At 48.6% G+C, this 27,995-nt stretch overlaps 2 protein-coding genes across 7 annotated transcripts in view; one reads left to right on the top strand and one right to left on the bottom strand.

The window, feature by feature from the left end:
- Positions 1-2,227: 2,227 nt before the first annotated feature.
- On the top strand, positions 2,228-10,912 carry RNF34 (ring finger protein 34). The gene is made up of 6 exons (XM_009092450.4): positions 2,228-2,320; positions 5,291-5,509; positions 6,833-7,222; positions 7,552-7,605; positions 7,832-8,033; positions 9,093-10,912. The coding sequence occupies exons 1-6, from the start codon at positions 2,315-2,317 to the stop codon at positions 9,278-9,280; spliced, it is 1,059 nt and encodes a 352-aa protein (XP_009090698.1). The 5' UTR covers positions 2,228-2,314; the 3' UTR covers positions 9,281-10,912.
- Positions 10,913-11,112: 200 nt separating this feature from the next.
- The window catches only part of KDM2B (lysine demethylase 2B), a 103,364-nt gene continuing 86,481 nt past the window's right edge, over positions 11,113-27,995 (bottom strand). For 5 of the 6 annotated variants that reach the window (XM_018916747.3, XM_030230865.2, XM_050980371.1 and 2 more), the window contains 9 exons: positions 27,483-27,707; positions 24,142-24,285; positions 19,632-19,718; positions 18,719-18,988; positions 15,734-16,410; positions 14,159-14,322; positions 13,580-13,741; positions 12,684-12,902; positions 11,113-12,370 (listed from right to left, as the gene is read on the bottom strand). In XM_018916747.3, coding sequence (XP_018772292.1) covers positions 12,189-12,370; positions 12,684-12,902; positions 13,580-13,741; positions 14,159-14,322; positions 15,734-16,410; positions 18,719-18,988; positions 19,632-19,718; positions 24,142-24,285; positions 27,483-27,707 — 2,130 coding nt within the window. In that variant the 3' untranslated portion in view covers positions 11,113-12,188. The remainder of the gene's footprint in view (positions 12,371-12,683; positions 12,903-13,579; positions 13,742-14,158; positions 14,323-15,733; positions 16,411-18,718; positions 18,989-19,631; positions 19,719-24,141; positions 24,286-27,482; positions 27,708-27,995) is intronic. The other variant, XM_009092449.4, reaches the window with a different exon arrangement.

The following is a 27,995-nucleotide window of genomic DNA, read 5'->3' as shown; positions in this document are numbered from 1 at the left end:
GAATCCCCTCCCTCTGGCTCTGGTGCTGTGTAAAACCTTGGGGGATTACAGAGCTGCAGCCAGTTGTTGTCACTTGTTATTTGGTGGCAGAAGGAAATGGGCCATCTCTCAGTAATAGATTTAAATCTTTTAATGCTGCTTTGGCACAGTCCTGGAGGCTCAGCAAGGGCAAGGCTTTTATTAATAGAACCTCTTGAAATGCTCCTTTTCGCCCACGGAGTAGCTGGCACAGTTCAAGAGGCTCCTTTCAAACCCTCAGCGTGGTTACAGTCTGGGCATGCTGATGCAGGAAAAGTCATCTCCAATCACATGTTAAGGACATGATTCATCCAGATCTGCCCAAATTAAGGCAGGAGTGGCAAGTGCAGCTGCCAGCACTGTCACCAGATCTCAGCTCTGTCAGGCCCACGTTACTCCCTAAAACATCTGTGTTTGGGAGGATTTCTTGTTAGCAAATCCTTAACAGAGAAAAAGGGAAAATGTTGGGTTTTGCTTGGTTTGGGACAGCTTTTACCCCATTTCAGTGACTGCATGGGGATTTCTCACATTTTAATGTAATATCATTAACAAAAATATGTGTATAACTTGGTGCTTCAAGAGTGACACTGAGTTGACAGAGTTTAAATTAAATAGAACTTCTTAAAAACCAAACTGTACTGATATTTTTAAGGTGTCCCTTGCATGAGAAATGTGAGGAATGTGCCATTGCAAGCTCCAACGTTGTATTCACAAGGCTTTTCTATTTTTTCTGTCACTTTGACTAAAATGGCAAGCTATTATTGGGGGGGGAATGACATTTTTTGTTAAGTCATGTGTACGAGTTCAGAGCATACCTAAAGCTTGTCAAGGAGCATAAGCATTTCTGAAAAAAGGTGACCTGATTTTGAATTAAAATATGGTGTCAGGGCAAATCCAGAAGTTGGGCTTTGTGCACTATCTGCTCTTACTCCTGAACCTGCCAGGACTGTGCCACTCACATGGCAATTGCAAACAATTTTTTCTCTTTTTTACCCACTTCTTGTATCTCATTTGCTCCAAAAATAGATCCTTCCGGCAGAAATTAGCAGATTGCATCCAACCCTTTGTAGGGGTAAATTTGATTTGTGCTCTGTGTTTATTTTCAGCCACTTTTGTCTGTTCCTCTTTTTGGCAAAGCCCTGCCTGGTTCTTGGCCCTGTGTGCTCTTCATAAAGCTTTCCTGAAGCCTTGGTCAGGTTTGTACTGCTGGGTTTTCTTTAATGTAATCTTCTGGTTAAAAGCTTTCAGTTCTTGCATTCTGTGATTATTATTATTATATATATATCCCACTCACAGCCTAGAGAAAATAATAATGGCATCTAGGAACTTGCTGGAAGTGGATTTTTAAATAATAAATCTTTTCTCAAGTTTAATGGTTCTCGCCAAAGGGTTTGGTAGAATAAAACTGAAAGAGGATGGATTTGGATTTGGTGTTAGGGGGAAATTCTTTACTCAGAAGGTGGGCACAGGGTACCCAGTTAATCTGTGGCTGTCCCTGGATCCCTGGCGGTGCCCAGGGGCAGGACAGGGCTTGGAACAGCCTGGGACATTGGGAGGTGTTCCTGCCATAGCAGGGGTGGCACTGGAGGGCTCCACAGAGTGAGAATCCACAGCCTCTCTGGGCAGCTCCACTGCTCTGCCACCCTCCATGGAAAGCAGCTCTTCCTCATGCTGAGGTGGAACTTCTTGTGTTTTCATTTATGGCCATTCCTCTTCATCCTGTCACTGGACACCACCAAAAACAGCCTGGCACCATCCCCCTGGCACCCCTTGGAGGTGTTGGCATGTGTCGATGAGATCCCCTCTCAGTCTCCTCTCCTGCACACAGCTCCCACAGCCTCTCCTTCTAGGAGAGATGCTCCAGAGCCGTCACTGTGTCCGTGCCTTCGCTGGGCTCTGTCCTGGAGCTCCTTCCCTCCTGTCCTGAGAGCTGCACACAGCGCTCCAGATGTGCCGGGGCAGAGTGGAGGGGCAGCAGCACCTCGGAGCCACCATCGATGCCACTATCAGTGACTGCATGGGTGCCACCCTCGGGTCCCATCAGTGCCACCCTCGGTGCCCCCGCGTGTCCCGGCCCCGCTCGGGGCATTTCCGCGCCCCCTCGGCCCCGCCGTGTCCTCTGCTCCCATTGGTCGCTCCCTCTCGCCGTCGGGGCGCAGCAGCCAATAGGCGTGCGGCGCGGCGGCGCCGCAGCCAATGGCATGCGGCGCGGCGGCAGGGCCCGCCCTCCGAGCGGCGGCCCGGCGGGGTCGGCGCGGGGCGGGGGCGACGCGGCGCTGGAGCGGCGGGAGCGGCCATGAAGGTGAGGGGGGGTCCGTGAAGGTGAGGGGTGCGGCCAGTCGGGAAAACGCCTCTCCCTCTGCCAGCAAGGGAGGAAGGAGGAGGGCGGGAAGCGGGGAGGGTAACGGGACCGGGAGCCCGGCAGGATGTCCGGGCCGGGCCGCCCCTCCCGGCTCGCCTCAGGCCGCGGCCGCCGTCCCGCCCCGCTGTGAGGGGAGCCCGGGCCGGAGCGCCGAGCTGAGGGGCCCGCGCTGAGTCAGCAGCCGGGCAGGGCCCGGGCCGGGCCTGTGAGGGGCACAGCGGTGGCTCCCGGAGTCCCGGTCTCTCCCTTGGGGCGCCGCGTCGCGCCCGGGGCTGTTGGGCCGTCCCGGAAAAGCTCTGCTTGGTCCAAAGGGGGGTGCAAAGAGGAAGTTTCTGTTAAAATGATTAAAAATAAATCCCTCCCACCGCTGTCGTGTCGTTCTGCGGCTTTGGTAGCACACCCAGGTTGCACAGGTGTGTCAGGAGCAGCAGGTGAAATCCTTATCAGGTAACTAAACACCCTTAAAGCTGAAAACAACAGCAGAGAAGTTGGAACGCAGGATTTTGCTCCTATGAGATGCACATAAGGTATGGAGAGGGACGATACTGATGGCAGCTCGTCCGTGGAAGTGGAGACTGATGGTTTTGGTGCAGAAATTGGGAATGTTTTGATTAACTCTCAAGGGTTTTTTTTGTTGTTTTGGCGTGTTTAATTTGTGTGTTGTGTTGGTGCTTTTCAGCACGGTGCCATTTCTTCTACAGAGCAATATGAAGAGTCTAGACACTGTAATTCAATTATCACTTAATGACCTGAGGGCACAGAAGGAATCCGCAGGTGACGTGGGCTAAGGAGAAAATTAATGCCCACGTAGCCCTGCCTTAAGTGAGTGGTTTGCAGCAAGATAAAGAGGTTTTCTGTTCATACCAACAACTTTGCTGTGTCCAAAATGGATAACAAAAAGTTACTAAAAATATCTATGTTTGGCGTTGAACAGTTGAACAGTGATGTCTGAACAGTTGTTACAGGCTCTGGAATAAAATAAATCTAAGAAGCAGGTGTTAAACTCAGGCCAGGGTTGTGGTATCAAATGTCTCATGTCCTTTTAGTCATTGTGTGTCCTGATGCTGCTGTGATCCCCTGAGCAGGCCATAGTTGTGTAAAATGGACGTTGAATTTTGACATGTCCTTTTGGTTCATTATTTATATGTGGCTGCTTTAAAATGTTTTAGATACATAATTAGCTCCTCAGTTTTGAAGGGGTGATGAATGAGAGGAATGGTTGTGTTGCAGCTTTCCCTTAAGATGAGAGGAGGTATTTTTCAGAACTTCTACGTTTCAAAACTCAGAGCTCTACTGAACTGCCGTTGATTTTCAGGATGTATTTCTGGAAAGTTAATTCCTCTTGCCTAATAAACCAGGATAATTATGTTTTGTCCAGGGAAAATGAATATTACTGCCTTTCCACAGTGCTTATAATGGAGAACTATAAAACAAGCTTTAGTTTGAGTCTGGGATGTATCACTCCAGGCTGGAGTGAGAGCTGTGTGAGCTCTCTGGAGGTCAGGGAAGGGCTGCTGGGGTTCATCTCCTGGAGGAACCTGAGGAAGCTCTCCTGGGGTGCCCAGGGCACAGAGGATTCTTGCATCACCAGGATGAATTCTGCAGTTGAAATACCCATAATGATGAGTGGATTTAACAGATGAGAGGATTTAATTAGAATGTATATTTGATGTTGTAACTGAAGCTCCTGTTCTTACTTTTTGTGCTCTGTGGTTTGAAAGGAGATGTTCTGGCCCATCCCCATTATTCTGGCATTAAGTTCCCACAAATGTAAGAGGATTGTGTTCAGTTCAGGGTAAATGTGTAGCTTCATCTAGAAATTAGTGTAGTCACACCAGGAATTAAAGCACCACATTACAGAGCTGAAGTGTGTGTTCTGCTTGGTTGGGGTTTTACAGCAAGATTTAAAAGTCTCCAAAGCATTTGTTTTCTGTCTTGGTGGCCTGGAATGAAAAAGAGAACAGCTGTTAAAGAAAAAAGTATGAAAAAAAAAATGGTATGTAAAGGAAGTTGTACCCCTCAGTTTCCTTTCAGGGCAAACCTGATGGGATTCTGTTTGCCCCTCGTGTTTTTTCTAGCAGGTCTCAGGGAGCCACCTGACAGTGATTAAACTTGCGACCTGCCCAACTTGGAGTGCAAATTCCACGTTTCAGTAGAATATGAGCTTTTGAAAGAGAATCAAGTGCCCAAGACTTCCAGGGATAAAAAGCAGCACTTTGTTTATGTGTTTAGAATTTCCACTGTTTTAAGATGATATGACTCAAAACTGAAATACAATCAGTAGAAAATAAGTTTATTTAGATTTATTTTAACTTTTGTGAGACATTCTGTAAGGCAACAAAATGAGGTTCAGGGAGATCTTGAAAAATGTTTCCTTCTCAGTGTAACCAGACCGTAATTATCTTCTGCCAAAGGTTGGTTTTCAAGTTTGAAAGCCAGGAATGTTATTTTAGAGAGAGTTTTGTTGTGAGTCATGCAGGAGCTGGGTGAGTTGTGGAGCAGATCCTGCAGGGACAGTTGTGCATTAATCATGAGAAGTTGCTGTTTCTGCCTGTCCCCGTTTGGTGTTTGCCCCTCACCTGCAATGGGCTGTCAGCCACTCCTCCTTTGCTCTGCTGTTGCATCACTCCTCAAACTGCTGCCTCTCTCTGTGGGGAATTCTCCAGAAGAGGAGTGGTGAGTGTGAGCTCCCTGTGCCTGCAAAGGCAAAGCTTTCCCACTGTGGATTTCAGCTGGGAACGGAGCTGGTCTGGCACAGCCTGAGCGTGCTGGGATCCCGGAGCTCCAGGACTGGCACCACGTGCTCCTGGGAGGGTGACAGATGGAGTGAAGCAGCTCCTCAGCAGCAGGTCCCATCTGATGTGGGCTTCCAGATCCTGATCTTCTCTGTTTGCTCTGTGATGTTTTCAGGCGGGAGCTACTTCCATGTGGGCTTCCTGCTGCGGGTTGCTGAATGAAGTCATGGGCACGGGAGCAGTGCGTGGCCAGCAGGCTGGCTTTGGGGGAGGTGCTGGCCCCTTCAGGTTCACACCAAGCACAGGCTTCTCAGCATATCCAGCTCCTGCTGCAGCCAGCACCAATATTGTCTGCAAGGCCTGTGGACTTTCCTTCTCAGTTTTCAGGAAAAAAGTGAGTATATTTCCTATTGCACTGGATTTTTACACCTCTGAGCTCATCTGTGGCATACAGAGATGAGTGTTTTTCTTAGAAACCTGAGGCATATACAGGCCTCAGGGAGGGAGAGGAAGTGCCTTATTCTGAGGTCACAAGAAATTATTGTCAACCAGGATTAGGAATTAGTAAATCTGATGTTCATTAGTCAGTGACACGTTGGATCTGGGCTGGCCTGGAAATTAATGGTCTCTGATTTGTAAGATACTTGTGCTAGCTTCGGAATCTTGAACAGTAAAGCAAATCTGGTTTTGAAGATGGCTCCAAACAGTGATTGAGTACTGGAATGAACAAACTGGGACATGGAAAAGTTAAAAACTCACAATACAGTATTAGAGTTTCTTTCTGGAAGTTCTCATGCAGTTCTGGTTGTTTCCTGACCAGCTTTAGTTCTGCTCAAGGCTGTTGTGCTCCAGCAGCCTCTTCCTTCTTTGGGAGGCAGGTTGGTGGGTTAATGCAGATAAATAAAACTGAGATAATAAAATATTTTATTATTTCAGTGTATCACAACTGTCCAGGATTGTTATTTTGCCCCCTCAGTGACCTAATCCTCTGCAGCTCTTTCAGATGAAGCCTCTTCCCTCAGTTTGTGTGTTCTTTTCCCCTTATGTGTTCTGTTCACATGGCAAGGCTTCATTGAATGAAGCGTTGTGTGGGCACATTTCTGAAGCCACTGGTAATTTATAATCCTGAAAACCTTGAGGAGTTTGGGTTTGTTCACAGCAGCTGGAAGCTGACAGTCTTGTCTATTCCAGCTTTTGTGTATTGTGAGTCCTTTGAGCAAAGCTCTCTTCAGAAGTGACAACTGGGCTTTTGGGAGTATTTCCCTCCCATGTGATTCATCACATGTGAAGCCTGCTTTGACTTCTTGCAATCAGTTGAGGAAGCAGTAGGTTCTATAAAGTTTGGGGTTTTACTGTTGTTTTACACACACAAAAGGAGCAGAGACAGTATATTCAGAAGTATTTTAACACACCATAAGATTGGTTTTAGTTTTGTTTATTGTCTAAACTACAACTTGAGTACTTTATTAGTTTATTCATAATATTTTTCACCAAAACCTCAAGTCAGCTTCAGTAGTGCCAGAAGAGTGAGGGACTCCCTTGGAACACTTGCAAAACTGACAGGGCAGTTGTCTGTATTTAGATCTTAAAAATTATGTCTGTCACAACTGACAGTACAAGAGCTAATAGGAAATTCTGTAGCCTGGAGGAGCAGAGAGCAGGGCCTGGATTTGTTTCCTGTGACCCAGAGCTGAATGGTTCCCTCCTTTCCCCTCAGCATGTGTGTTGTGACTGCAAAAAGGATTTTTGCTCAGTTTGTTCAGTCCTACAAGAGAATCTCAGAAGATGTTCCACTTGTCACTTGCTGCAAGAAACGGCCTTCCAGCGCCCTCAGCTCATGAGATTGAAAGTGAAGGATCTGCGCCAGTACCTGCTCCTCAGGAACATCCCCACCGACACCTGCAGGGAGAAGGAAGACCTGGTGGACCTGGTGCTGTGCCACCATGGCTTGGGGACAGAGCAGGACATGGACGCTGGCAGCTTGCGCTCGTCACGGTCACAGAGCTCGGGCTTTTTCACCCATCCCTTTTCCACCTCTGTATCCATGTCAAACCCAGGAGAACTTGCCAGCAGAAGGGGGAGCACAGGAAGTGGAACACCTTCTCGGGTACAGTGGTTAGCATGTTTTATGCAATAGCATTGCTTTAATTGATTTATTTTCTTTAATAGTTATGTATCAATTTAAAATAAAACACCAATTGATACAGTTTGGAGGGGCAGGAAAAATGCCTTTTGTACCCTGCATCTGAAAGCTGGAGATAATTACCAAAGATTGGTAGTTTATGTCAGAAGTGACTTAAACCTGGAATGATTAGTAACAACTGGAACTTGAAAATATCATTTCATTGTCACCTGAGATCACCTTGGAAGGAAGGAAAGTGTTTTATAGGGGACTAACATGGGTTTTTATCCTGATGAGTTTCATTTTGCACACAGGGACAAACTGAAACATCTGTAAATAATGAAGAAGAAGAAAGTGCAGAAGAACAGGTGAGATATCTAAAGAATAGATTTTTGACATGTGACACCATAAAATGTTTTATATCTCTGCCAAGATTTGGCCTCTTGCTCTGGTTCTTCCAGAGTTTGCTGTGTCTAGCAATGAAAGTCTGCACACACTGGCTTCAGAAAGAATTAAACTTTAGCCAAGCTGCTGCAGCTTCACATGCCCTGAAGTAACCAGGGCAGTTAAAACCACACAACTGATGTGTTTCAGACCCCGGGGCTGGGCAGGAAGAGAGCCAGGGCCTCCCTGTCCGACATCTCCAGTCTGGAGGACATCGAAGGGATGAGCGTTCGTCAGCTGAAGGAAATCCTCGCCTGCAATTTTGTCAACTACTCAGGATGCTGTGAGAAATGGGAACTTGTGGAAAAAGTGAGCAGACTATACAGAGAGAGTGAGGAGAACCACAAGACACGTAGGTTTATACTTTACTTCTGCTTTCTTAAGACTGCTGAGTTTCTGGTTTCCAGTTTCTGGTTTGGTATCTGACCTCTGTCTGCTCTGCTGGAACACCTGGAAAATGTGTTTTAACAATGCAGGGTGCCTCTAGAGTAGCTGAACATGGCTGTAGTGATTAAACAAAGCTTTCCAGGATTGTGCTGTTTTTTTGAGACTTTATTCCAAAGCTTGGAGAGCTCAGCTTTCACAGTGAAGGTAAAATTGCACAACTGAGAACTGGTTCCTCAGAGAACTGGAACTTGGCACCCTCCCTGGGATTTGCTGGGTTTCACAGGGCATTAGCAAGAGCTGCTCTGTAGCTGTGCAGATCAGGACACTTTAGGTCTGTTACTGCAGATTTAAAATGTACAGTAACAAAAGTCCAAGTGCTTTGGTCTCAGTCCACATTTTCATAAGGTTGTTCTGTGGCTGCAGCTCAGTGGCTGCTGTTCTGCCCTCTGCTCCACATAGCAGTTGGAGTCTTTGACTTGTGTAATTTGTCCTCAGACCAATTCTTGCTTACACAAAAGTTGGGAAAAGAGCTAGAAACTTAAGGTTTACTTGTTTTGCCATGATCTGATGGAATGTTCAGTTATTGATGGGGGTGGTGACTATATGCAATGAAACTTGACAGGTTTTACTCACTTCTGCCACCTTTATGGCCTACTTAAGGCTTCTACTTCGTAGTCTGCTTTATTATTATTGTGTTTAATCTTCTGAGGAAAGTGTTCTGCAAAACAGTGAGCTCCGACATGGAAAACCAACATGCTCTAAATTTTAATCCAGTACATTATTTCGCAGTCATTACATTCTGAATTGAGAACAGTTTCTTGAGTTTAAAGAAGGCAGCCAAATATTGGATGTTCACTTGAGGGGCTTTCTAGTTCTTATTTCTTTGTTTCTTTGTGGAGGAATATAGATTAATTCATACTGGGGGTTAAAAAAGTTCATGTGAGGGGATGGAGCAGGGCTGGGCTGGAACTGCCCTGGCTCTGCAGGGCCCAGAGCCGTGACCTCCCTCTCTGTTGGTTTGCAGAGGGGGAGAGGATGCAGCTGAACGAGGACGACGACAGCCTGTGCCGGATCTGCATGGACGCCGTGATCGACTGCGTGCTGCTGGAGTGCGGCCACATGGTCACCTGCACCAAGTGCGGCAAGAGGATGAGCGAGTGCCCCATCTGCCGACAGTATGTCGTGCGGGCCGTGCACGTCTTCAAATCCTAACCCAGCCCTGCCCCAGTGCCCCGGGCAGGGTTCCTGTGGGCAGGATTCCTGTGGGCAGGAGTGCTGGGCCTTGGGGCAGCTTTGTCCTTTTGGTTAAACTTGGCCTTTTCAACGTCAAGATGTAGAAGTTGGTGAAAGGTTTTTCAATCAGCTCCTGCAGCGCAGGGCTGGGCAGGCCCAGGTGCTGCCCCACTGACCTTACAGCCCCACAGATTGTTGGAGTCAAACTGTTTACAGCAGTTCTTGCTCTCTTCTGAAGAATCTCACCTGTCCTTACGCATTCAGCACTCGGCAAGTGGTCAGCAAACACCTCTGCTTGAGCCTGTTAGCCTGTGGTGTTGTCTAGTGCATTAGAAGCAATGAATATATCAGTTGATTATTCAGCTTTTCCCTAATGATAGAATGTATCTGTTCTGACAGCCTGGCTGCCTGCTGGTGTCGGACACAGCTTAGGAAGCACTGCCATGAACTGTTCCCGCACAGAAGCCCTTAAGCAATCTTGCTTTATGCTGATTGCTCCCTCTGAATGTCTGTCATGACACGAGTGCTGTCTTGGCTGTTCTGTCAGTGTACAAAACACTCCATCACTCTGCAGGGCTCAGGGGCCGCACTGGGCTCTGCCTGGTGGGTTCCAAAAACCAGTTACTAAATGGTTTTTAGTTTAGGAATAAACTATTTTTTTAAGAAGGGGTACTATAGTAAACCATGTTAGCGTGGTTCTTAATCCGCTCATGCCTGTTGTAACTATTAATCTGTGATGATTGTACTCCATGTGCCGACAGCCTGATGTTACTGTGAATCCTGACCAGGGGCACCAGCTCCTTGCTGCTAACGTGGAATGTACAGCATTACTAACCTTAACTGGGGAGGGGAAGGCAGGAACAGGGACAGTTTTTGTTTAAAATCTCCTGTTCATGGACTTTCACCCAAAGCCAAGTCACCCAAACCAGCTTCCCAGGGGCTGCTGAGGGCCCCATATTGCTGCCAGCCCTCAGGCCAGGGTCAGGCTGAGCTTTGTGCCATGAGCTGGGGTCCAGGTCCTCTTGGAGCAGGAATTGCGAAGGTCCCTGTAGGATGTCTGTGAGCAATGACCTGGGGTAGGGAGCAGCAAGAGGAGCTTGCGCTGGAGGTGAGAACAAGGATGCCTGTGACTGAGCATGGCCACAACTGGGATTGGTGTTCACCATTAAAAAAAGAGTTGAGGAAGGACCATGTGTGTCCAGTTATTCTTTAAGTAGAGTTGGTTAAAAAATGTACAGTTTCTTCTTTGATTTCCCATGTGGCAGCAAAGTTCCAGAGCCAAGGCTGTGCTGGCTGAGGGTGGAGGACCCGAGAACTGGACCTGTGCTGCACTGGCACCTCCTTTTATTTTTGTGAATCCTTAAGCTGGCTTGGAAGAGAGAAAATAGCTCCTCCTCACACAAAAAACAGCTCCAAGCTCTACTGGGTATTTTTCAGAAGGGAGCAAACCTCTCAATGGCTTTATTTTTTAGAAGTAACTTTTTAAAGGTACTTAATTCCTGGAGTCTGTCCAGAGGGGAGGCTAATGAAGACAGACATGCCCTCTGTGTTTATTTCCATGCTGCTCATCAGCCACTTGAACTCAATAAAGATGGGTGATGGGCTCTCTCAGCCTCTGTCTCTTTTCTTACCCAACCCAGGCAGTGCTGGGGGTTACTCAGCTTCAGTTTTAATGTTCTCAAGCTGTCAGTACTCCTGGAGCCTGATCTGGGCAGAACCCTGGATGTAACAATGCCCTGGAAAATGCTCAGAGCCCTGGGCACCCTGCAGCCACCCCCCCTACCCTGACAGAAACGCACAGAGCCAGCGCCTGTTTTTGTACAATTGTTTATACAAATTCAACAAAGGTAAAACTGCATCAGGAAGGTCTACGAAAACAACACCGTACAACAATGGCACTTATGAATGCAGAATTTTACAATCAGGAAATAACCATGTTATAAACCTTAAATGAGAACTCAACTCACACTTCAAAGAAAGAGAGACTACGTTTGACCATTTATTCTACTGCTGGACTCACTGTATAAATTAATTTTATATTGAGTACAAGAGCTCATGCTACAGAGTGAAACCCTCCTATGTGCAAAAGCTGAAATTGGAATTTTTTTAAAATTTTGAGAAAAAGGTGATTTCTATACAGATAAAAGTGTTTTACTTCAACTATAATTTACACCTTATTTCCACAACATGCTTATGTCACTTCTGAAGTATACAAAGCAGGATATAAACTTCCATTAAAACATGCTTTAAGTTGAAAGTATGAACCTACTTTTCCTGACCTGGGCACGTTTGTAGATAGATACTGCCTACGAAGTATAGGTTAAGTTCTCGCCTACCATAAGTAAAGATAAAAATTGGCAATCAAAACCGAAACACTGGTAATGCACTCAAACATTGCATAAATAATTTTTAAACAATTTTTGTACAAAAATAGTTCTGCATAATGTAAGATGTAACAAAACAAAACGTGTTAAGAAGGCAGAAATGCAGTGCGTGGTCCACTTAAATGACACCAACTTTTTTTTTTTCTTGTTTTAAGAAATGAAAAGCAGAAATCAAATTTACACTACCAAGCACATGCTGTGGTACTTTAAATAACAGTATTTCTTGGAGCTCAGTCTTCTTCCAGGTGTGAACAATTATCATCAGTAACAGTCGCCTTATGAATTTGCATAAGAGCCAGTGCAGGTCATCCCAGGTGGACTGAATTAGTGGCACAAGTTGAAATTCTTAACATGGGTAGTTTCACGTTGTTCTCTCCTCAACAAGAGTTGTAAAATCCAATTGCGGCATTTTCTGATATTCCAAGTTCCCAATTGAAAATAAAATCCCTACGTGTTCTTAGTCCCTTCCCCCCCTCACCCCAGTATTTACACGAGTCCTTTAACTAACTCAGTTTTTGCAGAAGTTTTTCTTCCACCTGCCCAAACTGGACGCTCACTGACATCTCTGCTATGAACTGCTCACAGCCCTCCTTCGTCACCTGCTTGCAGTACCTCAGGTCGATCTGGCAGATGTTCCCACAACGTTTGAAGTAAGACAGGCACTGGTCAGTGACCTTATTGCAGTCTGGGGAGAGCAGAGGGGAGGAATTCAGCACTGATTTTTTCCTCCAGCACGAGGAACCCCCACCAGCTCCATCCCCATCCCCCAGCTGTTGTGTAACCCATGGGATCAAGCCAGGCAGCCCAGATGTGCAGAAAATCCCCCGGGAGGATGAGCGTGGATACAACAGCTCCTGGCAGCTGCGGGGCTGTTTCCACCAGCAGCACATCATGGCAGCAGCTGCTGCCAGGGAGTTACAGCAGGAGCAGGGCAGCGCTGGGTCACACCCCCCTCACAGCTGGGATGCCCTGTCAGTTCCCTCCCCCACATCCCTTACCTGATAAATTAATTTCCGTTAACGAATCCCGCGTGGTGGTTCCGACGGCGGTCAGCAGGTTAATAGACTGATCTGTCACGTGGTTACAGTAACTGAGATTGAGTTTGGAGAGCAGGGGCATGTGCCTGATGATCAGCCGCAGCGAAGCGTCTGTGATGTCCAGCCCGGCCAGGCGCAGCTCCACGATGTTCCGTAGCTTGCTCCGGTTGTCGATCTGACCTGTGGAGCAGAGGCAGCCGGTCACTCCCACGAGCCCCACCCCGTGCTGCCAACATCTGCAGGCCTCTATGAAATGCACCGTGACACACAACACTGCTGCCCTGGGTCAACTTCAGATGCTTTTGCCTGTCTGGAGCTTTGGAGGGAACATCAGCAGGAACACTCATCTATTTTTGGAACAGGCATGTGGACGAAGCCACCTCCTGATTTCAAAACAAAAGGGATGAAAGTAACTGCAGGGGCCCAGCGGAATTCAGGAATAAGCAGTAGGCTGTGCAGTGCATGCCAGAAAGCAGATCTGATTTGCTCAAAATTTCACCTGAGCTGAAATCCGGGCGAATGTGGCATGACCCACAGAACTGCTCCTTCCCTGAACTGGAAGAAAGTGTTTCCATACTCTCTAAAGTACACCCGTTGCAGCCTGAAGAGAAGAAAGTCAGACAGAAAACCAGCACAGTGGCTCAGATGATGGTTCAGCAGCCACAGAACATGCCTGGCACCCCGGGGCTCCAGCCAGGAGTGCTGCAAGTCACTACCTCGAACTCCCCGAGGGGCAGCACAGCCCCAGTCCCACCAGGCTCAGCTGTGGGGGCTCCTGCCTGTTTGCTCCAAGGGGGACTAAGCACAGAACAGGCCCCGGGGGTGGGACGGGGCTCCTGGGCTCCTCCCGCCCTTACCTGGCCGGTTGTCCGTGGGCGGGGACAGGAGGTCTCTCATTTGTGCGTCTTTCAGTCCTTCTGCCCACTGCACGTCCAGAGTTCGCAGTAAGGGACAGCTGGAGCTACAAAGTGCCGACACTGCTATCCATGAGCACCCTGATAACAGCAGGTCCCGCAGACCTGCAGACACAGAACAGGTTGGAGCACTGGGACCCTCCCAGGCACATCCCAGCGACCTCCACTGGCACCCCCACAGTTCCCTTCTCCTGCCCAGCTCTCCATCTGTCCCCCCACTTGGAACTTCACTCCTTCCCCCAGCCCCCTCAGCCCTTTCCACAGCAGCATGCATTACCTGCTGGGCAAGACCTGCCTCAAATTATTTTAACTGACCATATCAAGTAGTCAGAAAAAAATATTTTCGGCTCATTTTAACCCACTGATGCTTCGTTTTTCACATTTCCAGCTCTCCTAGTAGAGTCTACTGCTCTCCTAGGCCACCCAGTCCCTGGAGACCTTCCCCAGAGGTTGCAGTTTAGATACAGACTGGTTTGTTATACAAAGTGGTTTGTGATTTGGTGATGAAAACACATCACTTACCTGGCAGTCTGTTGATAAGCCAACTCAGCTGCTTTTTGGATATATTTGTCCAGCTAAGATCAAGGGTTACAGGCTGTCTCCTAATAATGCCACTAAGCATAAGTGGAGTGATGGATTTACAATGGTTTAAATCTATTTTGGTCCATAATCTTTTGTCACAGCACCTACCCAAAAAGAAAAAAAGCCAACAGCACTTAATTTGGCACTTGTTTGGATTTTGGTAAGGCTTTAAAAGGTGTCATTAAACAGTAGGAAAAACTACAGCGTTTAACTGAAAATTGCAAAAGTAAGGCCAAGTATTGCAAAGATAAACACAACCCCACACAATGTTACATAAGTTTCAAGTTTCTGCATCAAATATATCCTGCAATAAAGCATGGAATTATTTCCACAGAATTATGAGTGTCAACAACTTTGGATCCCATTTTAAGTCATCCCAGCACTTACTAAAATCCGTTTTATAGCCTGAAGACAAGTCACCACTTTTTCCTTATGTTGTGACTATGAAGTCTGATTTAAATAATATCCCCATTTCCTCTGTGTTTTCCTTACTTAAAATGAGTAGATTTGGGAAAACAGATCCTCCCTCTCCTGTTGTCTGTTTGTGTTTTCCCTGTCCATGTAGATTATGTGTCTTTTTGCTCTTTATGGGTTTCTAAGGGCAACACCAAGTCCTGATGAGTGTGCAGGAGTCTGCATTTTCTTTTTCCTCTTTTTTTTTTTATTAGCAAATCTGTATTTAAGTAGAAAATACATTTGGCAGGTTTCAGTGACACCAAGCAGCCCACAGAGAAGACACTCCATACACATCACCTCACACTGAATTATCAGCCTCTCTACTTTGTGTGTTCTGTTAGCAGGCTGTGCTGGAAAGGAGCCTGTTCCAGTCTGTCTGTCCTTGTGCACAGCAGGAACGTGGGACAGGAGTCACCAGAGCCACAAGGCTTCTCTGAGGGGTCACTGAAACCTGTAAATCTGCACTAAAGCTTCTGCTGCTGCTCTGCAGCCACAGCTGTGTCAGGGCCACACAGTGCCCGAGCACAAGGGACACGCTGTGAGCAAACACCACCAACAAAGGATTCCTGCAGAACGTGCTCTGCTGGCCCAGGGAACGGGGAACAGGCTGGCTCTCCACGTACCCTCCACAGGGAGACAATCAGCCCAGCCCTTGTGAGGAGCACACAGTGGGATCCTCACTATCTCAGTAGGTATTTAATAAATGAACTGCACAAATGCTGGCAGTCAGGAAGTCCTGGGGCAGAATGACACCAAGACTGAGCCAGCCTGGCTGTTCCAGCAGCAGGAACACTGCGGTGTCTGACTCCAGCACAGGCTGCTCTGGAGCCTGGCAGGCTGACACTGAGTCTGACACACACATCTCCACCAGAAATGCTGGGAACTGCTGTTTCTGAGAAAGCAACGTGAGAGCTGCCACTTCTGCTGGTCACCCCTCCTGCCTGGGCTCCCCAGAGCCCCAGGGACAGCCCACAGCCTTCCCCAGGAGACACCGGTGCCTCCATCACCCGCTGTCCTTCCGTGCCCATCCCACCACACCTCGTGTCCCGCCCTCCTTACCATCTGTTCCAGGTCTTGCAAACTCTCATACAGATGCACAAGTCTCTATGACTGAGGTAGCTAAAGACAGCCATCCAGACTTCCCTCTGCATCACGTGGGCTGCCCCGTCATCCAGGGGGAGCGAGTCCGGAGGGGGGCTGATGGGAGGAGGCCGGATAACGTGCCGCTCCATCTGGATGCACTTGGGGGGCGACAGCGAGGGCGGGGGCCGGGTGATTCCCCGGGGGGTGCTGCGCAGGCCGGGCATGAGCTGGTGGTGCCTCAGCTCCCGGGGAGTCCCGTTCAACCCTTTGCTGAACCTATGGAGTCTCTCGCTGTTGTTCAACGCACGCTTGGGTTCCTCGTTCTCGCTCTCCGGTTCAGATTTGATGGGTTGGTGGTTCTCATTGGCAAGGCTGTTCTCGGTTTTTTGGATCTCCTGGTTAAGCTCTTTGCTGAGCTCCTTGCTCAGTTCCTTATTGGGAAGCCGCCTTTTCCTCCTCATCTTGAACTTCTTCTTGTCCCTGGGCTCGGCGCCCTCCGTGCTGGGCCCTGCCGTGGGCGAGCTGGACCGAGACTGGTCGCTATCCTTGGACCTGGGGGGCGCTTCTGGCAGCTCATCCTCGGGCTCCTGCTTGAGGCGCCGCAGGGGTTTGATCATGGCAGTTCGGTCATCCGGGGCCTTCCACGATCGCCGCTGGAAGGAGAGACAAGGGCTGACTGTGGGAGCTCTGCAGGGCTCCAGCAGCGCTTCCATGCAGATGCTCCGCACAGGAGCCCTGCCTGGGGCCGGGCCCCCTGCCAGCACTGGGCCCCACCCAGCCCAGCCCCATCCCAGCACTGGCCAAAGGTATCAGGTTCAAGAGGCAGCAGGGATGAAGAGTCCAGCTATTGGCTCCAGGAGTGACAAATGTACTGATTCACCCGGCAGATTCCTGCACACTCCAGGGCCTTGCCTATCTCCGAGTGGATCATTTACACACAGAAGATCAGCAGCACCCTGTCCCCAGCAGGCCACAAGAACCCAGGCTTGGGCCACATCCACTGGGCACCCACATCAAACACTGCCCAAGTGCCCTCAGGCCATGGTCAGAAGGGCCATTCCCAAAACCTCTGGGATCACAAGTTGCCATCCCAGCTGCTGGACACCCACAGCCTCCTTTAGAGACTTTGCATGCTTCTTTACACCCAACCAAACCCTGGCCATCTCCTCCAATCCCTGCAGAACAGGGAATGTGACAGGACTTTCCTCCTGCCCCAGCTCCTGCTCCCAACACACTGCTCTGCACTCTTCCCCCCTCATGCACCCCCTCCAATTCACCAGGCTGTGTCAGACACACAAACCGAGGCCCGGGAAGGCTTCAAGCCTAATCTGATCACCACAAGCAAGAAAGAAGTCAGCAGCTGTTAAAATGAAACAGCTCTAATAAGGAGAGTTGGACTGGCAAGGAGAGGGAACTGCTGTGAGCACACTTGTTGTGTCAGAGGGCTCCTGCTTTCGCTTTCCCAATAAACTAATTGGATCAGGGCAGTGGCTGTGTTCCCAAGTTTCAGGCCACAGTGCATGGTGGAGAAAGCTGATCACCCTGCCTTTAAATTAACAGATTATGAAGGCAGCAGTCCCAGTAAGTTAATGACAGGTTAGAATAAAGCATTACTTCACCAGGCCAGTGCAGCTCCCAGCACCCCTCACACAGGGCACTGATGGGTGCTCTGCTTACAGGCACTGGAATTCTGTGATCACGCCAGGCTGTGAGGGCAGCAGTGTGCCAGGACATCCCTGGTTCCCTGGGGGGAGCAGGGACTCCAGGATGTGCTGGGGCACAGCCTGCTGAGGGGCTGTGTGACTGGGGCAATGTTCAACCACACAGGGAGGGCCAAACATTAGCACAGGAACAGATTTTTATTCCTTGGGTCATCAAAACACAACTGGCTGCTGTATTTTAATATAGGACACCAGAAGAGAAACTATAAACCCCGATGGTGCAGCTGAACTATCCTGGAGTCAAAGGTTTCCATATGAGTGACACTCTCTAATTTCAAGATGTAAATGGGATAAAGTTTTCTTCTCCAAGTTTTAGCTTTTGGAAGAAAGTAAAAAGCCCAAACACATTTGTTGTGTTGTGTGGTAAAGTGGTGACCCACAGTGCCTTCCTCACTGGGGGGAATCCAAAGGGATGGGAAAAGGAAAGCATGGCCAGTAAGCAGCTATGCAGGAACTGCTAGTGTGAATTTTGCTCTCTCTCCACCAAAGCAGCCCAAATCCCTACATTTGCCATCCTGCAGCATTCCCAGTGTCCAGCCTTGCAGGACTGACTGACTCCCACCCCTGGGAGCTTGACAGGCAACAACTGTCCAGCCACTGATTCTGAATTTACAGCCATCAGCCACTTTAGTCATGAGACACAGTAAACTGGAGCCCTCATTTCTGCCTCTGCAAACCAGCACTTCTGCAGATCCCAAGTACCACATTTTGGAATCTACATGAAAATTCAGTGCCCCTGCCTGGCCTGAGAGCTCTGACTGTCATGTTCAGGGCCAGGTTGTCTACACAACTGCTGGGAGCAGCTCCTGCTCTCTGCAGGCACCCCAACGTGTCCTTTCCAGAGGCTTTCCAGGTTGGCACAGCCCCAAGCCAGCCCCAAAACAGCTGCCAGGCGCCACCTTGTGGAGAGACCTGAAAAGGCTTCCATGAAAAATTGATTTTCACTTTGTTCCTACTCTGAGCACCTTGTAAAGACTTTTCAGTTAAAGTGGGTTTTCCAGTATCTTGAATAAAACAACAGCCATAGCCCAGTGCTTTCGGCCTCTGAACACCAACCTGAGTGGCCCTGTTCAAGCCACTGTCCTGTCAGACCAGCAGCTTTTACCAGAACAGTAAAAAATCCCAGTTCCTCTGGAAACAGTCTGGGATCTGGAGATGAGCTCTGAGGCAGGAGAGCAGAGCCAGCAGCCCCAGGCAGGCCAGGCCTTGTGCAGAGCCATCAGCAGGGGCTGTGCCTTACCCGCTTCCTCATCGTGGGTTCCTGGGACTTCTCGAATTTCCGTTTCCTCCACAGATGCACCTCGTCAGACTTTCTCCGCAGGATGGAGTCAACTGGAGCCTTCTTGGAATGTTCCTCTGATTTCCTCCTGGGGGTCTCCTCGCAGTCCCCTTTCCGTTTGGCAGCATCTGGCACCTCCTTGTTGTCTCTGTTAATTTTCTGCTCCTTCAGCAGCGAGCCCGGGAGATTTGACGCATATTTAAATCCTGGTCCGCGCTTTTGCTTGTACGCCAGAGAGACACAAAACACAAACCCAACTTTATACCTTATGCATCTCCCAGCTCTTCACACTGCCACCAGCATTCCAAAATGCCACCAGCATTCCAAAACTGCTGCGTTGGTCACTTTTTAACTCAAAATTATTAGTAAGGAGTTAGAAGTTTTAATTTTCCTGAGGTTATTTTTCTAACTACACACTTGCAAGTGTCTGTCTCTGTCTGCAAAGAAACAGTGTTTCACTAATTCCAACAGACACTCCAGGTTTTGCATAATTGCTTGTGAATTTTTAATTTCAGGAATTATCCTTGTCAAAATTAACATGTAGCAGAGTACAGAACTAACCTAAATATTCCCCAGGTGCTGGGTGAAGTGTTGGTGCAAGTATACAAAAATTACTGAAGAACAGAAAGCTGTGAGCTTGTCTCCTTCAACTCACAGAATCATCATGGAATGAACCACATAACCCTGGAATGGTTTGGATTGGTAGGGAGCCTAAAGATCACCTCATTCCAACCCCCCCACCATTAAGAACAAAACCTGAATTAAGCACAAAATCAAAAGCTGTATTGGGCTAAAGTCTGTCTATCTATCAGCCAGAGGGAATGCTTAAGATTTTGTATCTCATTCCAGCACCACTTATTCCCATTAAACTCACTTTTCCAGTTTTCCCTGCGTGGTTGCACTTTGGACACTCCCAGCAGTTCGGCAGCTCATCGTTAACCACACCATCCGATTCCTTCACCTGTGGGAGACACAAGCCTTCACAGCTGTGCTGCACAAGCCTGCAGGAAGGTGATGATCATCCCAAGGAACACTGTACAGCTCCTTCTTTTCTGGGAGGGACTGCAGCCCTCCCAGGGAGCAGAGGCACCATCCTGCTGGTGCTGAGCAAGCCCTGGGGGCTGCACAGCCACCCCTCGGCAATGCAGGAGGGAGGGGCGCTGGCCAAACACATCTGACAAAGGGCTCAGCTCTGGGCTTTCCATAAGGTCAGTGACAATCCCAATCCACACACTCTGCTCTTGGAGCAACAACAGAGAACTCCCCGAGAGCCCAAGCAAACCCCCAAACCCAGGGCTGTGAATGCACCATCTCCAAATGCCCTGCCACACCTCGGGTTTGCAAAGCCCAGCCCTGTGTCCCCCTGGAGAGGCACAGCCTGAGCCCTGCACAGGGAGGGTTCTCCCAGCCATGTTCTCCCATCCATTAATCCCAGGGGCATTTTTAGCAGCACAGCACCCTGCACTGTAATCAAGTGTTCCTTAAAATACTTTTCTTTCAGGCTCAGAACTAGCAGTGCCAGGCTGCAGCCCCTGTGCCAGTGGGGACAGTGGCTGCCAAGGCAGCTCAGAACAGGCACGAGCATTCAGACTGGACAGAGCCCTCCCAGGCCTTGCCACACCCCAGATCCTCACTCAGGGTAAGGGAGAGAGAGGCTGACAACTTCACTACCTCCAAAACTGACATTCTGCTGTCTGAAACAAACTCATGTTTAGTGTTGTTACACTCCAGCAAAAGCCCAATCCTGCCCTACACAGCTGGAATGCTCCTCTTGTCTGGATTTTCATACAGGAGCCTGGAGTGCTTTCCAAACAGGGAACAGACATTTCAGAAAAGACTTTTCCGTGAATTAAAAGCAGAGCTAAGATACACCCTCCACACACACACACTCACTGATGGCACATTCCCACTTAAGGGTTTCATTACATACTCAGAAATAAATAACTTGGGGAAAAAAAAAAAAAGAAAAATATTGATTTATTACTATTGTAGACAACAAAAACATGCTGCTGTTCAGACTAACAGCTGGGCACTGGCAGCAACAGTGTGGCTGCAGGAGACAGGAACAAGCACGGGCAGGGATCTGCAGATTTTTCATGTTTCTGAAACATTTCCTCCTCTCCCCCCAGCGCAGGGAAAAGGAACTGGCTGTGCAGGAGCAAGCCCTTGGATTTAGGAACTGCTTCCTCCAGTCCCTGAGCCAGACAGCAGCCATTCTAGTTTCACCATCCAGTGAGAGTGATGACATGTCAGTCTCTCAGCAAGACTCCTGGAGTTAATAAATAAGTAAATGAAGTGGGCAGAATTTAAATACTGGTTTTATCACAACTGTGTGCCTTTGAACCTTCTTTCCCATGGTAGGTGTAAGATACTCCAGGAGTTGTTGTATACATCTCTGCCTCAGGGGAACAATTCCTGGCCCAAGCCCAAGTTGGGAACAAGTTATTTCCCGCACTGAATATAGAACAAGTGCTGCTGAAGGGAAAGCATTACAGCTCTGTCCCTTCTGTGAAGTTTAAGGAACTGAACAGATGTGAGGAACTGTAAGCAAACTAATTAGACACACACAAACCTGCCACTGAATCTGTCCCAAGCCTTTCAGGCTGGGTGGGAGCCAGTTCTGAGTGTTTGCTGCAAACAGCAGGTGCGTGTGTGAGGCACAGCGTGAGGCGTCACAGAAACCTACCTGCAGCACGAGGGCAGCAGCTCAGACCTGAGCACGAGACCTCGTGCTGGGGACTGCACTTGGTAGGGATATGGAGACCCCAGGATGCTGAGCTGGCATCCCTGAGGGAGAGCCATGAATTCTGGCCTTTGCAGCCCTGCTGCTCCTAAATATTCACTTCCATGGTTATCACCACATTCAGCTGAGATGGAAAAGAACAGGCTCCTAGTGGAGAAAGGAAGCCCTTCTCCCTAAGGAAACAGCATCAGATGCTGCACTCAGACATGCTAGCCAGCAATGCCAGCAATTTGAGATGAAGCAAGAGAAATCACCACTCTTGGTTCAACTCAAACACTGTGGAACAATGCAAGGCAGTGTTCATCCCAAAATCTCATGAGCTCCCTCTGGAAGCAGCGCTGTGCTTGCGAAACTCTCACCAAGATCATTTTCATAGGAAACCCGTTCAGCAAAACAAGCATTTGTGTTGGAGTGGTATTTTCAAGGAAAGAAGGATGTCAGGAAGCTCCTGGGACACTTCTGAGGACATGGAGGAACATCCTGCTGTCCCCAGCACAGCTCCAACACCAGCACTGCAGGTGCTCTGCTACCCAGGGCCCCCGGAGAAGCCCCTCAAGGCTCAGTGTGCCAGGGCACAGATACACCCGAGCCACCCTTAATTTAACTCCTCAGAGAGGTCCTCTGGCACTGCTGCTTCATGGAGCAAAACCTCCAGAACATGAACAGCCTAATCAGGGAGCTGGAAGAAGATGGACTTCAAACCAACCAACCTGCCCTGGAGAAAAAATCACCCCCTGCATGCACCAAACTACTCCACAAGCTCTGGGAGATGCATCTTGGAGGGAACTCACTCCACATGGGAATAAGCCAGGAAAGCACATCTGCACTGATCCAGCTTATTCCAGTCTCCCCCAGCAGCACATGTGCCAGATATTTAGCTGGAGATGACCAGCAGTTCCCATGGTGCTATTTCCCAAGTGGGACAGGAAGGCAGCTGCCCTGGGGCTGGGGTTGCTCAAAGGCTATTTATGGGCTCCATCCTCAGGGCTCCAGGGCTGGAGCAGCATGTAAACATGGCTAGAGATTTCTATCCTGCAGGAAATCATGGAACCTGGGAATAAAGAGCAAGGAAGGATCTAAGGAAGAGGCTCCATTTTCCTTTTGCTGTTCTCCTGAACAGTCTCATCTCACCTTCCAAGCTGGTTCTGAAATTCTACCAGTGCTCTTTTGCCTCAGGAAATAAACAGCACCAGTTACCAGTTACCCACCATTTCAGCTCAGCAGAAGCAATGAGAAATCGAAATAAAAGGCACACAAGGCACACAGTAAATCTCCCAGTGCTTAATTGTCAGGGACAGCCAAAGCAAGGCTGTTCCTAGTTACCAAAAGAACACTCAGAACACCACACACGTGTAAGACAACAAACAGCACTTGCCTGACTTCACAGATCTGACCCACATCCTGTACTAGTCCCACATGTAGTCTGGGGAGAGGAAGTCATACCTGAGCTGCCACTAGACAACAGCTCTCCTCTGAACTCAGCCCTGAGGTGCCAGTGACACTGCAAGGCAGAGATGGGGGTGCACAGGGCACTTCCAGCAAGGGTTGGAACAGCAAAGTAAAATTAAGGTACCTCTGAAAATGAACAGCTCCTTCCTCTGCTTCATCAGCCCCCAAAGTTTTGTTTTAAGCAGAGCCAAACAAGCAAAGCTCCTTTTCAGAGCCCATCTGTGGCAGGAACTGAGCACCAGCTCCATGAATCAGGGAGAAGGCACAGCTCTTGTTTGCCAGCTCCCCACATTCTGCTCTAATAAATGACAGCACAGAGCCTGGAGCAGCACCATGCAGAGCTCAGGAGAAATGAAAGGCCAGGGAAGCTTCACCCCAGGCCTGCCCAGGAACACACACACCTCTCCTCCCAGACAGCCCAGAAGGGCCCAAATGCTGCTTTCTGGGCACGGTGTGTCAGACCACACTTGCTTTGGCAAATCACTTTAACCATAAACAAATCAGCATCAGGAAATGGCTGATCAGCTGAAAGAAACCAGCTCTGGAGAAAGGCAGCTTCTCAATGCTAATGCAGGAAGATATGCCCAAAATGACACTTCTGTTACCAGCAAAGAATCCAGCTGCTCACAGGACTCAAGTCAGCCAAGGGTGAGCACTCCTGCAGCCTGCCACTCGCTCAGGCTGCTCTCCAGAGCTGCACTCCTGCTCCAACAGTTGCTCCTAACATCTTCAGAGCCAGCTGCCACCCTAAGGCACATCTGTGCCTGGACCTACACGAGCAGCCAATTGTTCATCTGTAATTTGTGGGGCTCAGGAAGAAGCTACTGACATGGACTTGGGAATATCTCACCCTGAAGTACAGGCAGATTGCTCTGCCTTCCCCATCCCAACTCAAACACCTCACTTCCTTAAATAAGGGGCAAAAAGAAAGAAACAAACCCACAAGATCTTCACACACTCAGGGCATGTCCAAAGGCAGGGTCCCTGCTCGCAGGGAATGCTGTTACATTGCTGGTCAGGGCTGTGCATGCCCCAGAGCTCCCCCTACTCCTCACACCAGCTCTCTGCTCACTTACTCATCTGTCCAAAGATGAAAACCCAAAAGTTTCCCAATTTCTGTGCATCACTTTTACATTAAGGTGATAACTAATTCAGCTTTTGTTTCCAACATGTATTACATCCTTGTACTCACCTTAAGGCATCCTGGGTGTATGATTTCATTACAAATGGAGCATTCCATTAGCATGAGATTAAACTTGCTCTCCTCCTCTTCCACAGTGTCCTCTTTCCCAGCTTCTCCACACACCAGACACACAGCAGTATGAGGCAGCACCGGCTGTTCACGTATCAGAAAGAACTGATCAAGATGTGGCAGACATGGAAACACAAGAGCTCAATGTGCATTTACAGTATCCTCATTGCAAAGAGGAGATAAATTATTGTGCAAACTGACAGGAAGGCAAAAAAAAATTGTAATAAATTAGGGCTGGGTACCAGATCAAGCTCCACAGGACACGTTTCACTCTGTAGCAATGCAGGTTCAGGGAACATTACTGGGATGGATGAAAATGCATTTTTGGTGGGTTCCTTGAATTTGTGAGCTGACACAGACATTGGCATGCAAGTCACTGCACCAGTGTACAATGGGAGGGGAAAGAATCACCCTAGAACAGCACTATTCACATCCATTAGGTTTCACAATCTGAGGAGCAATTTGGCAGCTCCCGTATTTTACAGGCAGGGCAGACAGATGTTATGGGACCTGATCCAGGTCTCACAGCAAGCCCACAACAGAACCAAGAACAGCCCTTTTCCTGACTGGCAGTCCATTATCCAGGGCCCTGCTCCCAACCTGAGCCCACAAAAAGCTCTGCTCACTTAGAAAGAGGATCCTCTCCTGCAAGTGTCACAAGTAGGATCACACAGATTTTTCCTTCTCTGAGGCAGGAAGGGAACTGCAGCATCTCACATACCTGTCACCCATGTCAAAGCACTGAATGGCACTCTAATTAAAAAGCCACCTTTTTGCTAATGATTAACAAAATTCTGGTCTGCAGCAATAAGGTATAAACCTCACTACAAGAAAGAAAAGGAAGAAGCTAAGCTGCCCACAAAGGGAAGTGCAATTGATGAGGCTGCCAGTCTTAACTACCACACAGGCAGAAGCAGAGATGGGGCTTTTCCCAGCAAGGATCTCTTGTGGATGGAGTGAATCAACCCCTGAGAGAATACCTGCACACCAACCCCAATTTCAGCATCAACAGAGCATCCTCCAGCAAGTTTCAGGCAGGGGGAAGCCCAGCTGTAATGAGCCATCAGAGCACAGAGCATTTTGCAAACAGCAGTACAATTTTTCTTGCTGGGAGCAAGGGTGTCCAGGCAATCTCCACTGTGCCACCACTGCCTCTGTCCCACTGATGGGCTGGAACAGCAGCTGGGCTGTCACAATGTGTCCTCCCAGCCCCATTCCATGCAGCAGGGTCCCAGGCACTCCTGCCTCCCTTCCTGATGGAACTGGTGATGCAGAGGAGGTTCCTGCTCTCTGAACAGCAGTGCCACAGGCTCTCTGAAGGCTTCTGAACTTAATGAAAGTCTGTCTAGTTAATATTGTCAGTGTTATTAACCAAGGCAAGCACAATCCCAGAACTGTAGGGATCATTACTTCCATACAGCTTCAGCATCTTGCAGGGTCTTTCTGGCTGGAAGCTGCTGGGTATTATTACTGCTGAATTGTTAGAGAACAAGAGCAAAGCCAACAGGATTGCTCACAGAAATGTAAAGCACCTTGAAAGGTACAACACTTCGATTCCTTAATTTTCTGGGCCTTTGCTGCTTTAAGAATTTGTAATATTCTCCCTGATATTTGCACCAACCTAGAAAGTGCAGAGAAGTCACTGTTAGTGTATGTGAGGGTGGGACAAGTAATTAGAGACCCCTGGCTACCTCTGTCCTAACTGAAAGTAAAACTCTAGGCACAAGAAGAGAAATAAATCCTCACTGGAAGACAGAAGATGACTACACTCAGCTAGAAGAGAGCCCAGATCATCTCCAAAAGGCTCAGCCTGCGTTACTGAGAGTGTCACAGCTTAGTATGAAAGTTTCCTTCATCAGTGAGGATGAGAAAGCACACTGCAGCCCTAATTTAATCCTTCCACTAAAAAGGCAGCATGATTTCACTATTTCTTGCCCCTGGAGAATAATAAATTCTTCATCCATGCTGTTCAATTCATGCCACACTCCAGGAAATCAAGTGTTCAAAGAAAAGACACTTGAGCTGCAAAAGCACTCTGCAGAAAGGTGGATATTCTGTGTACTTTACTGAAAGATCCAGCAGTGCTGAACCCAATCCTCTGTGTCAGGAACAGAGCAGAGCTTGGCACAGAACATGGAGTGAGCTACCAGGAGCAACTACTGGAAATCTTAAGTGCTTATCAGTTTTTTATCACTGTTAGGTGAAGTCATTTAATCCCTCCACTTTGGTCATCTCCTAAGAGTTAAAAGAAAAACCCCCAAACACCAAGTGAAGGGAACTGTAATGAGAGAAATCAGTATAGATAGGGTGATATTTCAGTTATGAATAAACAACATTCCTTTCCTTAAAAAACAACAACAAAAGAAAACCAAACCCATAACAACAGCATAAACAAGACCTTCTAAAGAATTAAAGTAAAAACTAAAGCTGATTTTTAGCCTAGAACAGAGTCACTGCAGACATGAGACCTGAGAAGAAGCTCCACAAGTCAGCATGGCAGCTACAGATTCAAAAGCTGCTTGAACAACTTAATGGAAGATTAATCTGTCAATATTTGTTAAACAGAAAGTGATCACTTGTGACTCAAGAAACTCCTCAGTAATGTATCACAGGAGCCCAGGAAACTGCCTGCCTGCCTGCCCTGTTCTGATGCTCTTTCCCTGACAGCCATTTCCAGTCCCTGAGGAAGACAAGACCCCGGACTGATGGCTCTCTGCCTCATCCAGCTCAGACCCTCTGCTCTATGCCTAAGTAACAGCAAACAAACTGAAATTCAGATCTCTGGGAGCCTAGGGCTGGGGTCATCAACACCAAAATCTTGGAGGCTGTCAGCCAAGGATTTCTCTCATCCTAATTTGTGTGGATAACACGGCATTAGATGATTGCAGGGCAGCTTTTCTCAGGAAATTCCAACATCCAAACCAAACACATCTCTTCATCCTTAGAATCAGCACTTCCTACTCTTCCCCTTTTCCACCATATCCCAGAGTGTGAGAGTGACTTGAGCGCTGATTTTTGATGTACTGACAATCTCCACCCCTATACTGCTAAAAGGAAAGCTATCCTGTTAAGTTTTAGAAGCATTCTGGTTTAGGACTTGGAGAGGATGAGAAGCACTGGGAAAGAAGAGATCTGAGCCGGGAGGGTAGGGATCACACGATTTGTCTGGTGTACTTTAGAGACTTCTCAGAGCAGAGCTCCCAGCCCCACACCTGGTCAGCCAGGAGACACAGCAGGAGGAAAGGACTCTGCAGGCGAGCTGCAGGCCCAGGCACACTTACAGCTATGCACTGCCTCATGATGCAGGACTGCTTCATCCTGCCGGGCCCCCCGAACTTCTTCATGTCCTTGCAGAAGTGGCACTCGCCGCACTCTGTCCGCAGGCACGCCTCGCACTTGCGGCATCGCGTCCTGCGCCGCCGCGCGCCCGCCGTGCTCCGGTTGGCCGCGAGCTTCACCGCAGAGGCAGCGCCCAGCTTCCCCTTGGGCCGCCCGACTGCCCTGTTCTGGAAGAGACACACAGACACAGGGTCAGCTGCAAGAGACACACACAGACACAGGGTCAGCTGCAAGAGACACACACAGACACAGGGTCAGCTGCACGTCCAGCTCCCCGCTGAGCTCGGTGCAAAACTGACCCCATTAGTGAATGACACGCACAGGTATGCTCAGCAGAGTTGGTCACTCTTAGACATAAAGGAGCTCCACTGCCTTTCCAAGAAAGGATGGTCTGTAAAAATGACACAGAAGCCTTGACAGAAATGAGATATCCCAAAGCCAGAGCAAGCCCATTT

Source organism: Serinus canaria, chromosome 15 (genome assembly GCF_022539315.1).
Source record: "Serinus canaria isolate serCan28SL12 chromosome 15, serCan2020, whole genome shotgun sequence".
NCBI lineage: Eukaryota > Metazoa > Chordata > Aves > Passeriformes > Fringillidae > Serinus > Serinus canaria.
Note: the sequence above shows the minus strand (reverse complement) of the source record. Positions and strands in the feature narration are given on the sequence as shown.